Genomic DNA, 14,901 nt, shown 5'->3' with positions numbered 1-14,901 from the left:
ACACAAATATCCGTAACTCATTTTAGACCAGAAGTTTCTAAAGTTTTTTTTTCTTTCTTTTTCAAATTTCGTATTAAATCAAATTAAGTCATACAAATTGAAACGGAAGAGTAAATATCCAATAGTGTTTAAGTTTAATTTTTTACCAATACATGGTAAACTGTCTTTATTAAAATGTTCCTTGTCAATGAAATAATCAATTAAACTATAACCCTTTTGGTTCTTCTTCACAAAGATATACATTTATTCTACATGAAGCATCCTTACTTAAATGAGCTAAAAGAAGAAGTGAATCCCAAGCAAACACTTCCTTTTTTTAAAATTTTATTTTTCTATCTTTGGTACTACTAATACTAGCTAATTATATTACTCAACTTTTTACATCTAATTTTAATCTTTTTAAGTGTTATAAGATGAATACAAAAAGTAGAATTTCAATAATATTATATTATACCTTCCCAACTTTGATGAACAATTAGGTTGAGGGAAGAACATGGTGTTGCTACTTTTTCTTTTTTTTCTTTTTAACCCTTTGTCTCTCCTTCTACAAATTTTGTTATTTTTGTAATAGTATTTAGTGGGAAAAAAAAAGAAGAAGAAAAGGATTTTCTCTAATTATTATTATTATCAAGAAATGACTTGTATCAATATTGACTCTCTTACTAGTGTTACAAAAATAATTAGGACTTGTCCTTCTTGTGGTCATTTGATCAAATATGAAGAAAAGGTTAGTAATTTTTTCTTTCTTTGATTTTGCTTATTTATTATATTATATATACAACATGATTTGATGATTTTAATTATTTTTTGTGAATTTTTTTTTATTAATTTTTAAGTATAGGCTGGGATTCATAATCTTCCAGGATTACCAGCTGGGGTGAAGTTTGATCCAAGTGATCAAGAGATTCTTGAACATCTTGAGGCAAAAGTGAGATTGGATGCACACAAACTTCATCCACTAATTGATGAATTTATTCAAACATTAGAGGGAGAGAATGGGATTTGCTATACTCATCCAGAAAAGTTACCAGGTAATTTATTAACGACAGATAAATTTTGTAGCTAAAAGACAAAATTGACGACGATAAGATATTAAAAGTTATGTTAGATACGGATTAAAGTTCGTAGCTAATTCAAGTGTTTTGCGAGATGAAATAAAACTTATAATTCTGAATGAGTTTAGCTTCTATATACTTAAATCGTTAACTAGCTTTTATACTATTAGATCATCTAAAATTAAAAAAGATAAATATGTGCATGTAATTATTCGTTATATAAGTGGATGATAATCGAAAAAATAAAGCAGGTTATCTACTAAAACAAGTTAATACATGGATACTGTTATATAACATCAGTACATGTATATAATATAAGTTAATTAAAGAAACTTTGAGTTGATAATTAATTAAATAAAATAGCGTTATTATGAATATACAAGTGCAAATTTTCAGTTCTTTTTTATCTGCTGATTTAGGTTATTGTGAATGAAATCTTCTATAAGCAGACAAATAGTGAGATTTTTTTTTTCTTTCTACTGATTTATTGTGAATTGATTTTTAGTTTGATGTCCAAAATATAATTTTTTCATGCATGAGGTTACTATAAAGTTTTGTTTTACTTAAGATATGCACTTTCACTTACTTGGATTATCAAATGAGTTTAAGATTAATGTGATCAAAGAGTAATATACATAATCAGGTCATTAAAGGTAATTACATATATTTTTCAAAATAAGTATTAGTAATCCATCACTTGGTAAAATTGACAAAATTTTAATCTGTATATGTTTGTTTATATTTTAAACAATTATTTACATTATCAGATCACTCAAAGAATATCTATACATAAGCCTTCTTTAAATTTTAAAAATATGTCAGGTTATTTGCTTTGACGTGTAAAAGTGACGGTCTAATAATTCCTTAATCTCATGATGTATATAAGAATAATAACGCTAATTTATAACTAACTTACTTACTATCTCACGTTAAACTATATTGATATTGTATAATACGAAAAAATTATATTGTTTGTGTGTATATAACTTAATTAAATTTTGATTATGATTATTATTGATGAATGATTTTCTTGAGACGATGAGGTTTTTACTTGTACACAATAAGAATAAAGTTTGCGTAAATTCCACCCTTCTCAGTTGGCCCTACTTGTGAGATCACAGTATTGGATATATTGTTGTCGTCGTTGTTGTTGATTATTGATGGATGGTGCATGCAGGAGTGGCAAAAGATGGCTTAGTTAGACATTTCTTTCATAGACCATCAAAAGCATATACAACAGGGACAAGAAAAAGAAGAAAAGTCCACACAGATATACAAGGCAATGAAACAAGATGGCACAAAACAGGCAAAACTAGACCAGTTGTGTTAAAAAACAAAGTGAAAGGCCACAAGAAGATACTTGTTCTCTATACAAATTATGGCAAACAAAGAAAACCTGAGAAAACAAATTGGGTAATGCATCAATATCATCTTGGTGATAATGAAGATGAAAAAGAAGGTGAACTTGTTGTCTCAAAAGTATTTTATCAAACTCAACCAAGACAGTGTGGTGGTGTTAACAATAACATCAAAAATAATTCATGTCCTCCTCCTCTTCCTCAAGTTAGAACAAGTCAAGTGGGATCTCAATTTGTTCAATGTTTCAATCCAACTACTCTCATATCTTTTGAACGTAATAATCCAACGATGACTACTACTTCTCGTCTTCCGAATTTCAATAATCTCCCTGACGCTTCATTTATTCCCTGACCTTTTCTTTTAGATGAGACAGTCACACTGAATAAGTTATCGAAACAAAGAGTAGGGTGGACAGGAGGACTAGCTAGGAAGAATAAGGAAGAGTTCTCTTGTGATTTTTCTATTTTTGATGTGGTTCCAATTTTATGTATTGTTAATGGTATTTACTTTGTACAGTGAGCTAGGCTGAAGAAATAAGTGTACATGACTCTTGACTGGGAGAGTAACTAATTAATCAAAGTTCAACTGTACAAAGATATCTATATATATAAACTCACTGTTCATTATTTTCTTTTACTAATACTGATCTTTATTTCTATTTATATATATACTGGTAAAGTAAAGTACTAATCTGGTTGAAGATAATTGATATTTTCAAGTTTAAGCAAATAGTAAACTGAAGGCAAAATAGCACATAGGAACAATTGTGTTGATATAGTGTATAAACCTGAGCTCTGGGACATGCATTTTCATCATAAGAGTGAAATATTACAAAGTTGATGATTGTACTTGCTATCCTTTGGCATCAAGATATCGTTAAGCCTGGTATAACCATAGCTATCCAATTCTTGTGGCAGCAGAATAGCCATCTATCAGAATACATATATATAAATATAGGTCTTCGACTATAATGATATGCATGCAAACACAGCGGTGATGACTGAGACGATATTCCTTCCTGGTGTTCTGCAGTTGGGACACTAGATAGACGATCCTTTCTGCAACAAAACATACCAGACTGGTTACATGGAGTGAGTACTGAGTCCAGTGAGTTGCAAGTTTCAACTCCTGCACAACAATATGTTAAAACTTATTGAATCTGTACACTCTTTACATTAGGAAAAATAATTGAGGTGAAAAGGTCTTTACTTGTACACAATAAGAAAGTTCAATCCCAGTTAACTGTGTCTGTATCAGTATACAACTCTCTCTCTCTCTCTCTCTCTCTCATGCTCTCACACTCTGTAACGGCTTTCTAACATCAATCCATTCCATTGTTCTTGGACAGTCAAGGCCTCAAACGGCAGTAGTGGTGGCCCGAGCAAATCAAACTGCATGTTCATGGACTACATTGAAAACTCCTTCTTTGAAGTGTATCCCAAACTGGAATCAACTGCAGAACCCATAGAAAAGCAAACTAACATCCATTCGTGTAGGCAAGTACGCATATCCAACTGAAGATACTGTAAAACCTAAGGGGGAACTGCAAGCTCGCTTCTATTACAGAGGAAAAAGAAAGAGAGTCTGCAAGCTCACTCTAAATTGTAGTATATAATTCCAAAAGCAAATTATCTTCTCTTTTTTCCCACCACCCCTAGAAGGATCAATAATGTTTGTACTTGCCCTTACTGGCTGATGTTAGAGGTGCTCGAACACTTGAGCAAGCCAAGTTATCTGCAACGGCTTTTGACATTAATTCATTTTCCTAAGTTTTTCTACTAACCAAAATAGTTCTCATTTCTTATTTGAGTAATATAGTTTTCACTAAAAATAGAATGGTTTCTCACTTAAAGAGGTCAACCCCTATTAACCCAACCCATTTTTAACCCACACGAATATTGGTGGGTTAGGATATGACCCATTTTCAACCTGCCCATTTGCCACCACTAACTGTGTGGGAATACATATTACCAAGTGCAACTATTCAGTTGAACTGCCCTGATCTGTTTGGAGAGTACGAAAGCTAGTTGCAACTGAAAAAACAGAGAAGACACTAAGGAGAGAACCTCAAATACAAGGTAAGTGTACAGTCAATTGCCTTGTTGAGCACATGTATGTATCATGCAGGTAGAACAATTCCCAAGCAATTTCCCTGGGCACATGTACCTTTTTGTATGGATTGGACGAAACTCTTTGAGTGGAGAACTAGGATACATCACTAATAATTTAGAGATTCAAGTGGGAGAAACCTCTCATATTAAAGTAGAAAGAAGCGTTAGAGAAACCTGCCTAAAAGGAAGGAACTGTAAGAGATTCAAAAGGAAAACTACTAATGGCATAGTGTATTACTTCTTTTGATCGGTTCAAGAGAGGTATTAGTTCAATGTGAAGGTGCAGGCGATGCTTTTGGAACTTAGATGGTGTAACAATCACTCAATCAAGGATCTTTAAAGGAAAAGGATATCTTGTACTCTCCAGAGCAGTAGAAGGAATGACGACTACAAAATGGTGACCGAAAGATTATACCAACGAAACCAAGACCTCCCTAGCAGATATAAGCAATCAAGTTCACTAGCAGATAATCAAGTAGCAAATTCAAGGTAACCTATGGACATCAAGTCAGTTCTTGTCAGGTCTATGTTGACTGTAAGGAGCTCAGACATGATACTAAGGGCTATCCGAAACTTGGAAAAAATCAGTACCCTTTCTTCATGATCAGATATCAAATTTTTTTTTAAAGGCAAACAAAATGCATAACACCATTTACACTGCAGAGTTGAAATAAATTCAGCTCAAATTATAATTGAGGACAACCACCATCCCATCCTACATGTATATATCTATTGGATTCGAACATACGTGTATATATCTATTGGATTCCAAGGTACACATATATATGTGTTGGATTTGAACATACATGTAGGGGTGGTACTAAACCGCACAAACAAAGGTAGCTACTTTTTTTGGTATGAAGAGGACCTATATAAAATGAGACTGCAAGGCAGGTTGGTCTTGTATCACAGCTAGAAGAACCGCATTCGACAGTTCTCTCAGTCTCTCACATTCTTAGTATAAATAAACAATATCGGTTAGGTTTTTATTTTTTGGTCTAGTAACTAACATATTCAATGCCAAAGCAGACAGGCAATACAGATATGATGAAATAAGAAGTTGCCAAATAAGGCACAATAGGAGTAGGTATAGTTGCAAAAAGGAGTCTTTTACAAAAATCTGACAATACCAGGGAAAGAACTCTGCCGCCAATCCTTAACAGGGGCAAATCGTTTACAATGGAAAATTGCAGAGGTTGCATTTATGACATAAAGTATTCATACAATTGAACCCAACTAGCTCGGGGTCGAGGTATAATAGTAGTAGCAGTTTATTTCGAGGGGTTTAAGCTGGACAAGTGATTGCTCTTGCACCAAGAACACCATCCGGTAAAGGAGTTCTTAGGAAAAATAGCTGAGACTTGAAAGTTGAAGCTGACACTTCATTTTCTTATTTATCGACTAAAATCTTAAATCCTTCAACCAATATTATTATTCTCTTCAATGTACATTACTCTTATAGAGAGAACAGTGTTCTTTCGTATAAATAGAAGTATGCATATCTAGTACGAAGTTCGATTCCTCAACAACAACAAATTCCAAGCTAGTTGGTGTCTACTATATAAATCTTCATTATCAGTTCAACTCCAACTTAACCGTTTCATCGCAATACTCAACGATTTCAACATCACTAAACATCTTAATTAACACAAAAGATTTCACGCCAATGCAGAATACGAAAAATAACACACACAAAAAAAGTCGAGCTTGTCAATAATCACCTGTTAAGATTACAAAATTTCGAAGGAGGGGGTCCTATAGTTTCTTCTTCTTCCTGAAAATATAAACGTCAGTCTCCTCATAGGCGTATTCTGGATGTAAATGCTCGTGTGGAACCTTTTCGACGTCAAACATCTCTCCACAAAGCTCCCAGAACTTCTCATGCGCCTCAGGAGATCTCAGCTGATACCCCAACAAAACGACACCGTTTTCTCCCACCAAAGCATCCATAGCCGACAGCAACGGACCAACCGTCTCCTCCAAGTACACCACATCGGCGGCGATGACGACATCAAACGGCGGGCCGAGTGATTTTATCTGATCCTGATTGGACCAGTTCAACTGAGCCGTCTTCAAACTCTTCTTCAAAACAGGCTTGTTTCGCTTCAGATTGTGCTTTAGGGCTGGCATAACCGGAGCAATATCGGTGATAACGACGTTGTTTAGACCTAATAAGAAAAGCCCCATCGCTGCTACTCCACAGCCGGCTCCGAGCTCTACACCGCGCTTGTTGTGAAAGTTAAGGATTTCAGCATAGGGATTTGGGTTCACGGCGCATGTTTGAGGATGCCACCTTTCACCGAACTTGACAAGGACTAGTGAACAGGGCCATACACTGGTGCCGACATGCATAGATCCATTGTCTTGATGGAAAGCTAGCTGAGAATCGAGGACTTTAAGGTCGATCACCGGCGAGTCAGTGAACTTCATTATCTCTTCAAGGTCGATCACCGGCGACGGTAACGGCGACGGCTAGTCGGAACTTAATTGAAATTTGAGTGGGTTAATGGGCCAAAAAGATTAGAACGTGCAAGGTTTAGTCCACAAAAAAAGAATTTGGGCCACGACCCGTGTTAAATATTGGGCTTATATATGGGAAATATTTCAAAATGTCATTATTTTGTTATTTAAGAGAACTCATCAATACTTCCATTATTTAGTAAAAATACTTAAAACAGAAAGAAGAAATTAAGGGGAGAGAAAAAAAAAAACTAAAGATGGAAGTATTGCATAAAACTCTCATCAGTTACAAAAAAAAATTTAAAAAATTTAAAAAATAAATCGACACTCTTAAAATTTTATGAATTCTCTCAACTTTTGATTTTCAAGATTACCATTTTCCATACAAATTCGATGAGATAATTGTTTCTTCCTTGTTCTTTATCTTATTGATATAATTGTCAATTGTATTCTGTTTTCGTATATTTGAAATTGATATAGTACGAAAAAAATTGAAAGTGTAATGAAAATAATTGTAAAGCATAGTATTCAGGTTTTGTGTAATTGTAAACAAGTAGTATGTTTTTGTTCGTTTTTTTTTCGTCAGTATTCTATTTTAGTTGTAAATTGTATGAACTATGGATAACGTATGACTATTTGAATAAGTTATATTCCTTAACGAAACAAATATGATAATGTAATGTATGTTGCAAGCGTTTGATTTGAAACTGATACAGTTTCAATATTTGTTTTGTATACATATATATTAAGGGACTTCTATGGAATATGAAGAATTACTATTGTGAATACATAATATTTATTACTATGATGAAGTTTTCTTCATGATGATTATTATGTATTCAGTAAGTGATATTACTTGAATAAAGTTTTGTTCATAACATGATGCAAGTACAATTGTGAATGCATATATTAGTTACTTAATCTTGACTTTGTTAACAACTCTACTCCTGACTTTATGAATACAATAAGAATACACTGAATAAACACATCTGAATTTAAAATACAATAAGAATACACTGAATACAACTAATATGTATTTATTTTGGAAACATACAAATAGCATTACAATGTGTATATATATTTTACGGATACAAACAAGGCTTACACAAAGTACAATTAGTATAAACACATCTGAATCCAAAATCACCCAAAATGAATTCATTAACAATAATCATATAACACAAATACAATAAATACATAAAAATTTCATAGCATACAACACAAATCCAACAAAAGTTCATTAGTAAAATTTGAAAATCATAGTCATGTAAAATGTATTCATAAATTATTGAATATCTACAAATGTGAAAAATTATAAAGGAATGAATAAAAAAATGATATCAAAATTAACAAAAATTGATCACAAAATACAACAAATAAATAACAAGTGAATACAAATACAAACTAATAAATATTGCACGGTGTACATAACAAGAAATTTACAAATATATTCAATACACATGGTTGAACAAATTGTTCTTTAACTTCAACTCAACATACAAAAATCTAAACATGCAAATATATTTAAATACCTCTTCATCAACAATTTGGTCTTCTCCGTCATTTTTTTGTACTGTACGAGTTACATTTTCAATATGAATTTGATGAAGATTTTGTTCTTGTTGTCTCTCTTCCCTTATTTTAGAAGCAGATCTTACAATATTCGCTATTTATTGAGTAATACATAGATTAAATGATAGAAAATCACTAGAAATCATTTTACTAAGCTGAATAGTGTCTCTTAGAATCATCCATTGAAGAGTATTTTATAGTTCTAAACGAGAATTATCCCACTTTCACCAAATAAGAATGATTTAAACAACAATAAAATCAGACAATAAATCTAAAAAAAGAAGAAGAAGATAACGATGAAAATACCTTAATTAGAGGAATTTGTGTGAATCTAGATTTTGAAGATAAAATAATAACCTTTCGGTAGAAGATAATAAGACAATGGGGTTGAAATGAAGAATTTGAAGGTCGAATAAGAATATGAACAAGAAAATATGGAGAGATAATTTTACTTTTTTTCCTTATGGGATAAACATGGAAGAGATATGGGAAAAATTTGCAGATTTTGATTTTTGTTAAATAAAAATAATTTGGAAAACGTGAACTATGGATGTACATGGGAATATAAATAAATAATTTTTTTAAGAGATAAAATAAGGGTTTAATTAGGATACATATTCTTTTTTAAAATAATGACACTTTTGACATTTTAACTAATATTTTTAAAATAGTGAGATTTTTACTAATTAAATTATTAATTTTGACTAATTTGCTAATTTTTCCTACATAATTTTCAGATAATTTCTTCCATTAGCCACAATATTCGAGAAATTGACACAGACATACTATTACTATATACAATTGACAACATGTAACTCAATATTAATTAGTTATTAATAATTCAAAAAGAAAAAATATGTAATAGCCTAAAAGAAATATCACGCCTTTTAATAGTTGTTTTTAACCACGTTGGAGATGTGGAATTATTTTTCTTCCTTATTTTTAACTTATATAATTAAGGAAGTTAGCTTTTTAGTTTCTTTGAATTCTCAAATTCAACTTTGTTATCACTCTATTTTTTTAAAAAAATTAAAAGAATATTAAACACGGTTTACAATAACATAAAATATATATTTGAATGCTCGTAAGCAATGAAATCAAAAATTTGACGTTTTAAATAAAGTAAAATTTACGAATAATGCCATCAATTCTGTATCATTTAATGTTTAAAGTGAACCATTATAATCATTTTATCAAAGACTAGTACAGATGTAAATAAAAGAAACTTCAAGCGTTCATAATTTTGACCTTGGATGTTAGTTTCAGATATTGAAAAACTTTATTTCACGTTTCATACATCATTTTGTAACGACCTGTTTAGTCGTTTTGAGCAGCAGATTTTAATTCTGAAAAAGCTGTCTTGGTCGACGGACCCCACGACGGACCGTCGAGGGTGTCTCGTTCCAAAATACTTAGAATTCTGAAAATTGGGTACTGAAATCGACTCTCTAAACTTCGTGACGAAGTGGCAGGACGGACCGTCACAGGCATGACGGGTCGTCACAGACTCTTCAGTAAATTTCAGTCCCTGAACTCTGTGACGGAAGCAGCAGGACGGACCGTCGCAGTCACGACGGCCCGTCACAGGTTGCGTAATCCCAGGCTGAGTCGGATTTCTTTAAATGTTTTAAGGGACGTTTTGGACTATTCCTGCTTTAATTATAAATTTAGTGGTTTAATATTAATAACTCAATTACTTGGGGGTTAAAAGAGATAACCTTGAGTTAATTAGTGGGTTAATTCCTCATCTTTTATACTTAATTATATGATAATTAGGGTAAAAGAAAGAGGGTTTGAATAAGAAAAATAGAAAGAACAAAGAGAGAGAGAGGATCGAACGAGAAAGAGGAGAAACGAGAAGAAGAACAAAGCTTTGGGAACTTGCTTGCTTGATCACGAACCTTCGGTGGAGGTAGGTTATGGTTGTTATACTATTCGTAGTAACTCTTAATAGCGAATGATATGTGTTGGGTTGTATTGTAAGGTCTTCTATATGCTTAATTGTATGCTTGCATGAATGTGATTATATAATTGTGATGAAATAAGCATGATGAAGCTATTGAATCCCAAATCTTGAAAATCCCTTGTTAATGATGATGCCTTGGTATAAAAGAAGGCTTGATGAACTAAAGTAATGAGATTGATGATGCCTTGGTATAAAAGAAGGCTAGATGAATTAATAGAATGAGATTAGTGGAGCGGGTGTCACGAACCGACACGTAGAATTAGGGGATCGGATGTCACGAACCGACACGTAGAATTAGGGGATCGGGTGTCACGAATCGACACGTAGAATTAGGGGATCAGGTGTCACGAACCGACACGTAGAAGTAGGGGATCGGGTGTCACGAACCGACACGTAGAATTAGGGAATCGGGTGTCACGAACCGACACGTAAAATTAGGGAATCGGGTGTCACGAACCGACACGTAAAATTAGGAGATCGGGTGTCACGAACCGACACGTAGAACTAGGGGATCGGAGTGTCACGTTCCGATACATAGTAGTAGGGGAGCGGAGTGTCACGTACCGACACAAGAATAAAGGTGATGAATCTTGAAAGATGTTAATATACTCAATCTAATGAACCTAATTCCCAAATGAGTATGGTATTGAGGCTTGAGTCCTCATGTGTGAACTTGGCGGTACTTATTAACGATTATAGGACTTGTTGTTGCTACATGTTGAGTAATGTAGTTGATTTTATATTATTACTTGATATATATTGTTTTCTATTTTGAGTTGGCCGATGATACCTACTCAGTACTGGTGTTTTGTACTGACCCCTACTTGTATGTTTCTTTCTTTGTTATCTGTGGAGTGCAGCAAACGTGCCGTCGTCTTCAACTTAACCGCAACTCTAGCCAGTCTTCATTACATCGGATTTCAGGGTGAGCTAATGCTTCTAGCTTGGACTGGATCTTCCTCTTCATGTCTTGATGCCTTGAACTTCCGGCATGGACTAGTTTTTTTACTTATTTCAGCTTCTTAGATACTCTTAGATTAGTAATTTGAGGATAGATGTTCTTGTGATGATGACTTCCAGATTTTGGGGATAATAATAAATGTTTGAGTTTTTAGAAGTTATTTGATTTATTTTGTTAATGAGTTTTTAAGTCTTCCGCAATGTATTCAGTTCATTATGTTTGAAATGATGGGGTTAGATTGGTTGGTTCGCTCACATAGGAGGATAAAAGTGGGTGCCACTCACGGCCCGATTTGGATCGTGACACATTTGAACTTATAAATACCTATAATTACCCATTCGAACTAGCACGTATAATTATTAAATCATCACAAACACCCAAAAAAAGTTTAATAAAAAAATTACATACAATCAATGTGTGCTTCTCTTGAAAGCAAATAATGTATAATACCATATCTTTTAGTACGTAATGAATTAGGTGAGTCATGACTTATGAAAATTGCAGGTCAATGAGTTTTCTTTCAAATGTCACCTATTTTGTATCATTTTTAATGTTTTAAATAAAACATTATGACCATTTTACATGAAACTATTATACACAGAGAAACTTCAAATGTTCATAATTTTGATTTTATAAATCAGTTTCATTTATAGGAAAATTCTATTTCATGGTCCAGACCACCTTTGAACTTATATACATATAATTACCATTCAAACTAACACATATAATTTATTAAATCATCACAAATACCCATAAAAAAATTTGGTAAAGAAAACAACATGAAAATTGAAATCAATGTGTCATCTATAAAAGGCAAACACTGTATACTACCATATCTTTTAGTACATAATGGATTAGGTGAGTCATTACAAACGAAAATTATAGGTTAATGAGTTTTCTTTCAAATGCCACCAATTTTGTATCATTTAATGTTTAAAGTAAAACATCATGACCATTTGATTGGAAACTAGTGCAGTTGTAAATAAGAGAAACTTCGGACTTTCATAATTTTGACTTTAGATGTTACTTTCGCGTATAGAACAACTCTATTTCATGTTCCATATCTCATTTGAACTTATAAATACCTATAATTATCCATTCAAACTAACACACATTATTTATAAAATCATCACAAACACCCACAAAAAATTTTTGTCAAAAAACTACATGTAATCAGTGTGTGCCTCTCTTGAAGGCAAATAATGTATACTACCATATCTTTTAATACGTAATAAATTAGGTGAGGCATAATATGTGAAGATAGTAGTTCAATGATTTTTTTTTAAAATGCCACCAATTTTGTATCGTTTAATGTTTAAGGTGAAGTATTATGACAATTTTATCAGAGATTAGTGTAATTGTAAATAAGAGAAAGTTCAAAGTTTCATAATCTAAGCTTTAGATGTTTTTTTCACGTATAGAAAAATTCTATTTCACGATGCATACCTCATTGGAACTTATAAATACCTATAATTACCCATTCAGACTAACACATATAATTTATTAAATCATTACAAACATCAACAAAAAATTATTAATCAACCCACTAAAAAAAGTTATCAAAAGACGGCGACTACTTTTAATGTAAAAAAAAAGATTATCGTTGATCAATTAACGTGTATTAATTATCATATAATTGATACTAATTAATCAAATAATATAAGAGGTAATCTTTTTTTATTAGAAACTATAATAATAGGTATGCAAAAATTATACGATAATGGAGTTGCAATTACATATTGTATACATTAAAAAATCTATAAGTATACACACAAAAAATCATTTATAAAAATAGGCGTGTAAATTTTATTAATGTATATAATAACTGTAGCATGTATACATAAACTTGTAATGTATACATAAGAATGTTACCAACAATTATAGGTTATAACTATAATGAATACAAGAATGAAGTTAATATGATAACTTTGAAAATTATTTTTATTCATAAATTGTATATGTGATTCTTGTTATGTATACGATAACTGCACTATGTATAATTGATTGTTATCTATGTTTTCATTTGTCTATATTCACCAAATAAATTTATTTGTATATATTTATTCAAATTGAGATTGACATTTATTGGTATACATTGGTTTGTATTCAAGAAAATCAGCATTCTATTTTTCTACGAGGATCTTATGAGAACAATTATTACCCATGAAATTGAAAACAAAAATTCAAATACTATAATTTGAATTTTTGACCTAATTTTTTTTAATTTTTTTAATTTCACAAATCATGATATTTCAACATTAATTGAAAAAAAACACTACATAATTACATATTAAAAGAAGATTTTGGGAGGATCAATGGATAAACATACATCTGATCTGCATAAACAAAATAAATTAATGAGAATAAAAGAAATAGAAAAGCAACAAATATACATATGAAAAAGATTTTAGAATGAAATAAAAAAGATTAATAACATAAATTTTCGCAAAAACAAAATTGAAAAAACTTCAATTCCACAAATTATGAAATTCAACAATTAGTTGGACTAGAACAAAATATATATAAAAAATTATTATTAGAAGTATCCATTAATAAATATATTGTTATATTTTCATAAACAAAATGAGTTAAAAAGAAGAACAGAAAATTTGGGAGAGAAACAAATATATGTATAAAAAGAATTCAAGAAAATAAAAGAGACAAAAAAAAAGATACCTATTATAAAATGATTGACAAACAATAAGAAGAGGTAAAACAAGAAAAATAAAACAATAAATTTTACCTTTTTAAGAAGAAAAAAAAAGAGCAATCAAACGTGTTTGGAGAAAAATAAGAAGAACAAAAATACATTTTTTAAGAAAAACAAAATAACTATTGAATGCCAAATAAATAAATAAAAAAGTCCTTTTTTTTGCCAATAAATTTAAAATGGGCTATTTTTTGCCAATTTAGTTTATAGGTTGTCATGTTGTGCCATTTATTCCTAATCTTACGTAAAAAACTGTATATCCAAATGTAACTTCAAGTTTCAAAAATTACAATTTTGAATACTCAAAATTCTAAATTTCAAGTTCAAAATCAATAACCAAGCGGGAGCTTAATATGTTCATGAATACGTAATAAGCGTCTAAATTTAAATCATAATAATTTTCGATCTATGTATTTATTAGTTCAACTTATTTTGATTTGCACAAATTCTACATAATCTTCCCTTTTAACTTAGTAATTATAAGTTTTTAACTCTTTCGATTTTTTTAAAACTTCGTCCTTAATCAAACTAAGACAGGGTGAGAGTAGTATTTTGTCCACACCTCAATCATGCATGAAGCAAAATATCTTTGTTAGTTATAACATAAACTTTGTTTATCCAATGTGCAAATAGGCCACAATTAGGTTAATTTATTTTTTTTAAAAAAGCCCATATCTTTTATTTTATTTTTCCTTTTTAAAGTGGCA

The 14,901-nt window shown here is 31.2% G+C and overlaps 2 protein-coding genes across 5 annotated transcripts; one reads left to right on the top strand and one right to left on the bottom strand.

Moving 5' to 3' along the window:
* The first annotated feature begins 297 nt into the window (after window positions 1-297).
* On the top strand, window positions 298-3,054 carry LOC101253916 (NAC domain-containing protein 73). The gene is made up of 3 exons (XM_004243336.5): window positions 298-727; window positions 842-1,031; window positions 2,233-3,054. The coding sequence occupies exons 1-3, from the start codon at window positions 635-637 to the stop codon at window positions 2,763-2,765; spliced, it is 816 nt and encodes a 271-aa protein (XP_004243384.1). The 5' UTR covers window positions 298-634; the 3' UTR covers window positions 2,766-3,054.
* Window positions 3,055-3,189: 135 nt separating this feature from the next.
* Window positions 3,190-7,488, bottom strand: LOC101254219 (uncharacterized). 4 transcript variants are annotated; one of them, XR_011210889.1, is made up of 3 exons: window positions 6,247-7,488; window positions 3,624-3,867; window positions 3,190-3,542 (listed from the first exon to the last, which is right to left on the bottom strand). XR_011210889.1 is itself a non-coding variant. In XM_004243339.5 (2 exons), the coding sequence occupies exon 1, from the start codon at window positions 6,953-6,955 to the stop codon at window positions 6,281-6,283; it is 675 nt and encodes a 224-aa protein (XP_004243387.1). In that variant the 5' UTR covers window positions 6,956-7,488; the 3' UTR covers window positions 3,190-3,542; window positions 6,247-6,280. The 4 variants fall into 4 exon arrangements, 3 of the variants coding, with proteins under 3 accessions (XP_004243387.1, XP_069143619.1, XP_010323754.1); XM_004243339.5 differs by lacking the exon at window positions 3,624-3,867; XM_069287518.1 differs by lacking the exon at window positions 3,624-3,867 and having other exon boundaries at window positions 3,190-3,492.
* Window positions 7,489-14,901: the final 7,413 nt, after the last annotated feature.

This window comes from Solanum lycopersicum, chromosome 7 (assembly GCF_036512215.1).
Source record: "Solanum lycopersicum chromosome 7, SLM_r2.1".
Taxonomy (NCBI): Eukaryota; Viridiplantae; Streptophyta; class Magnoliopsida; order Solanales; family Solanaceae; genus Solanum; species Solanum lycopersicum.
This window is presented reverse-complemented; position numbering and strand designations above follow the sequence as displayed.

Coding starts and splice junctions, on each gene's coding strand:
- LOC101253916 (XM_004243336.5), top strand. CDS start 635: ATGACTTGTATCAATATTGACTCTCTTACTAGTGTTACAAAAATAATT. Junction 728..841: donor TGATCAAATATGAAGAAAAG/GTTAGTAATTTT, acceptor TTTTAAGTATAG/GCTGGGATTCATAATCTTCC. Junction 1,032..2,232: donor TCATCCAGAAAAGTTACCAG/GTAATTTATTAA, acceptor TGGTGCATGCAG/GAGTGGCAAAAGATGGCTTA.
- LOC101254219 (XM_004243339.5), bottom strand. CDS start 6,955: ATGAAGTTCACTGACTCGCCGGTGATCGACCTTAAAGTCCTCGATTCT.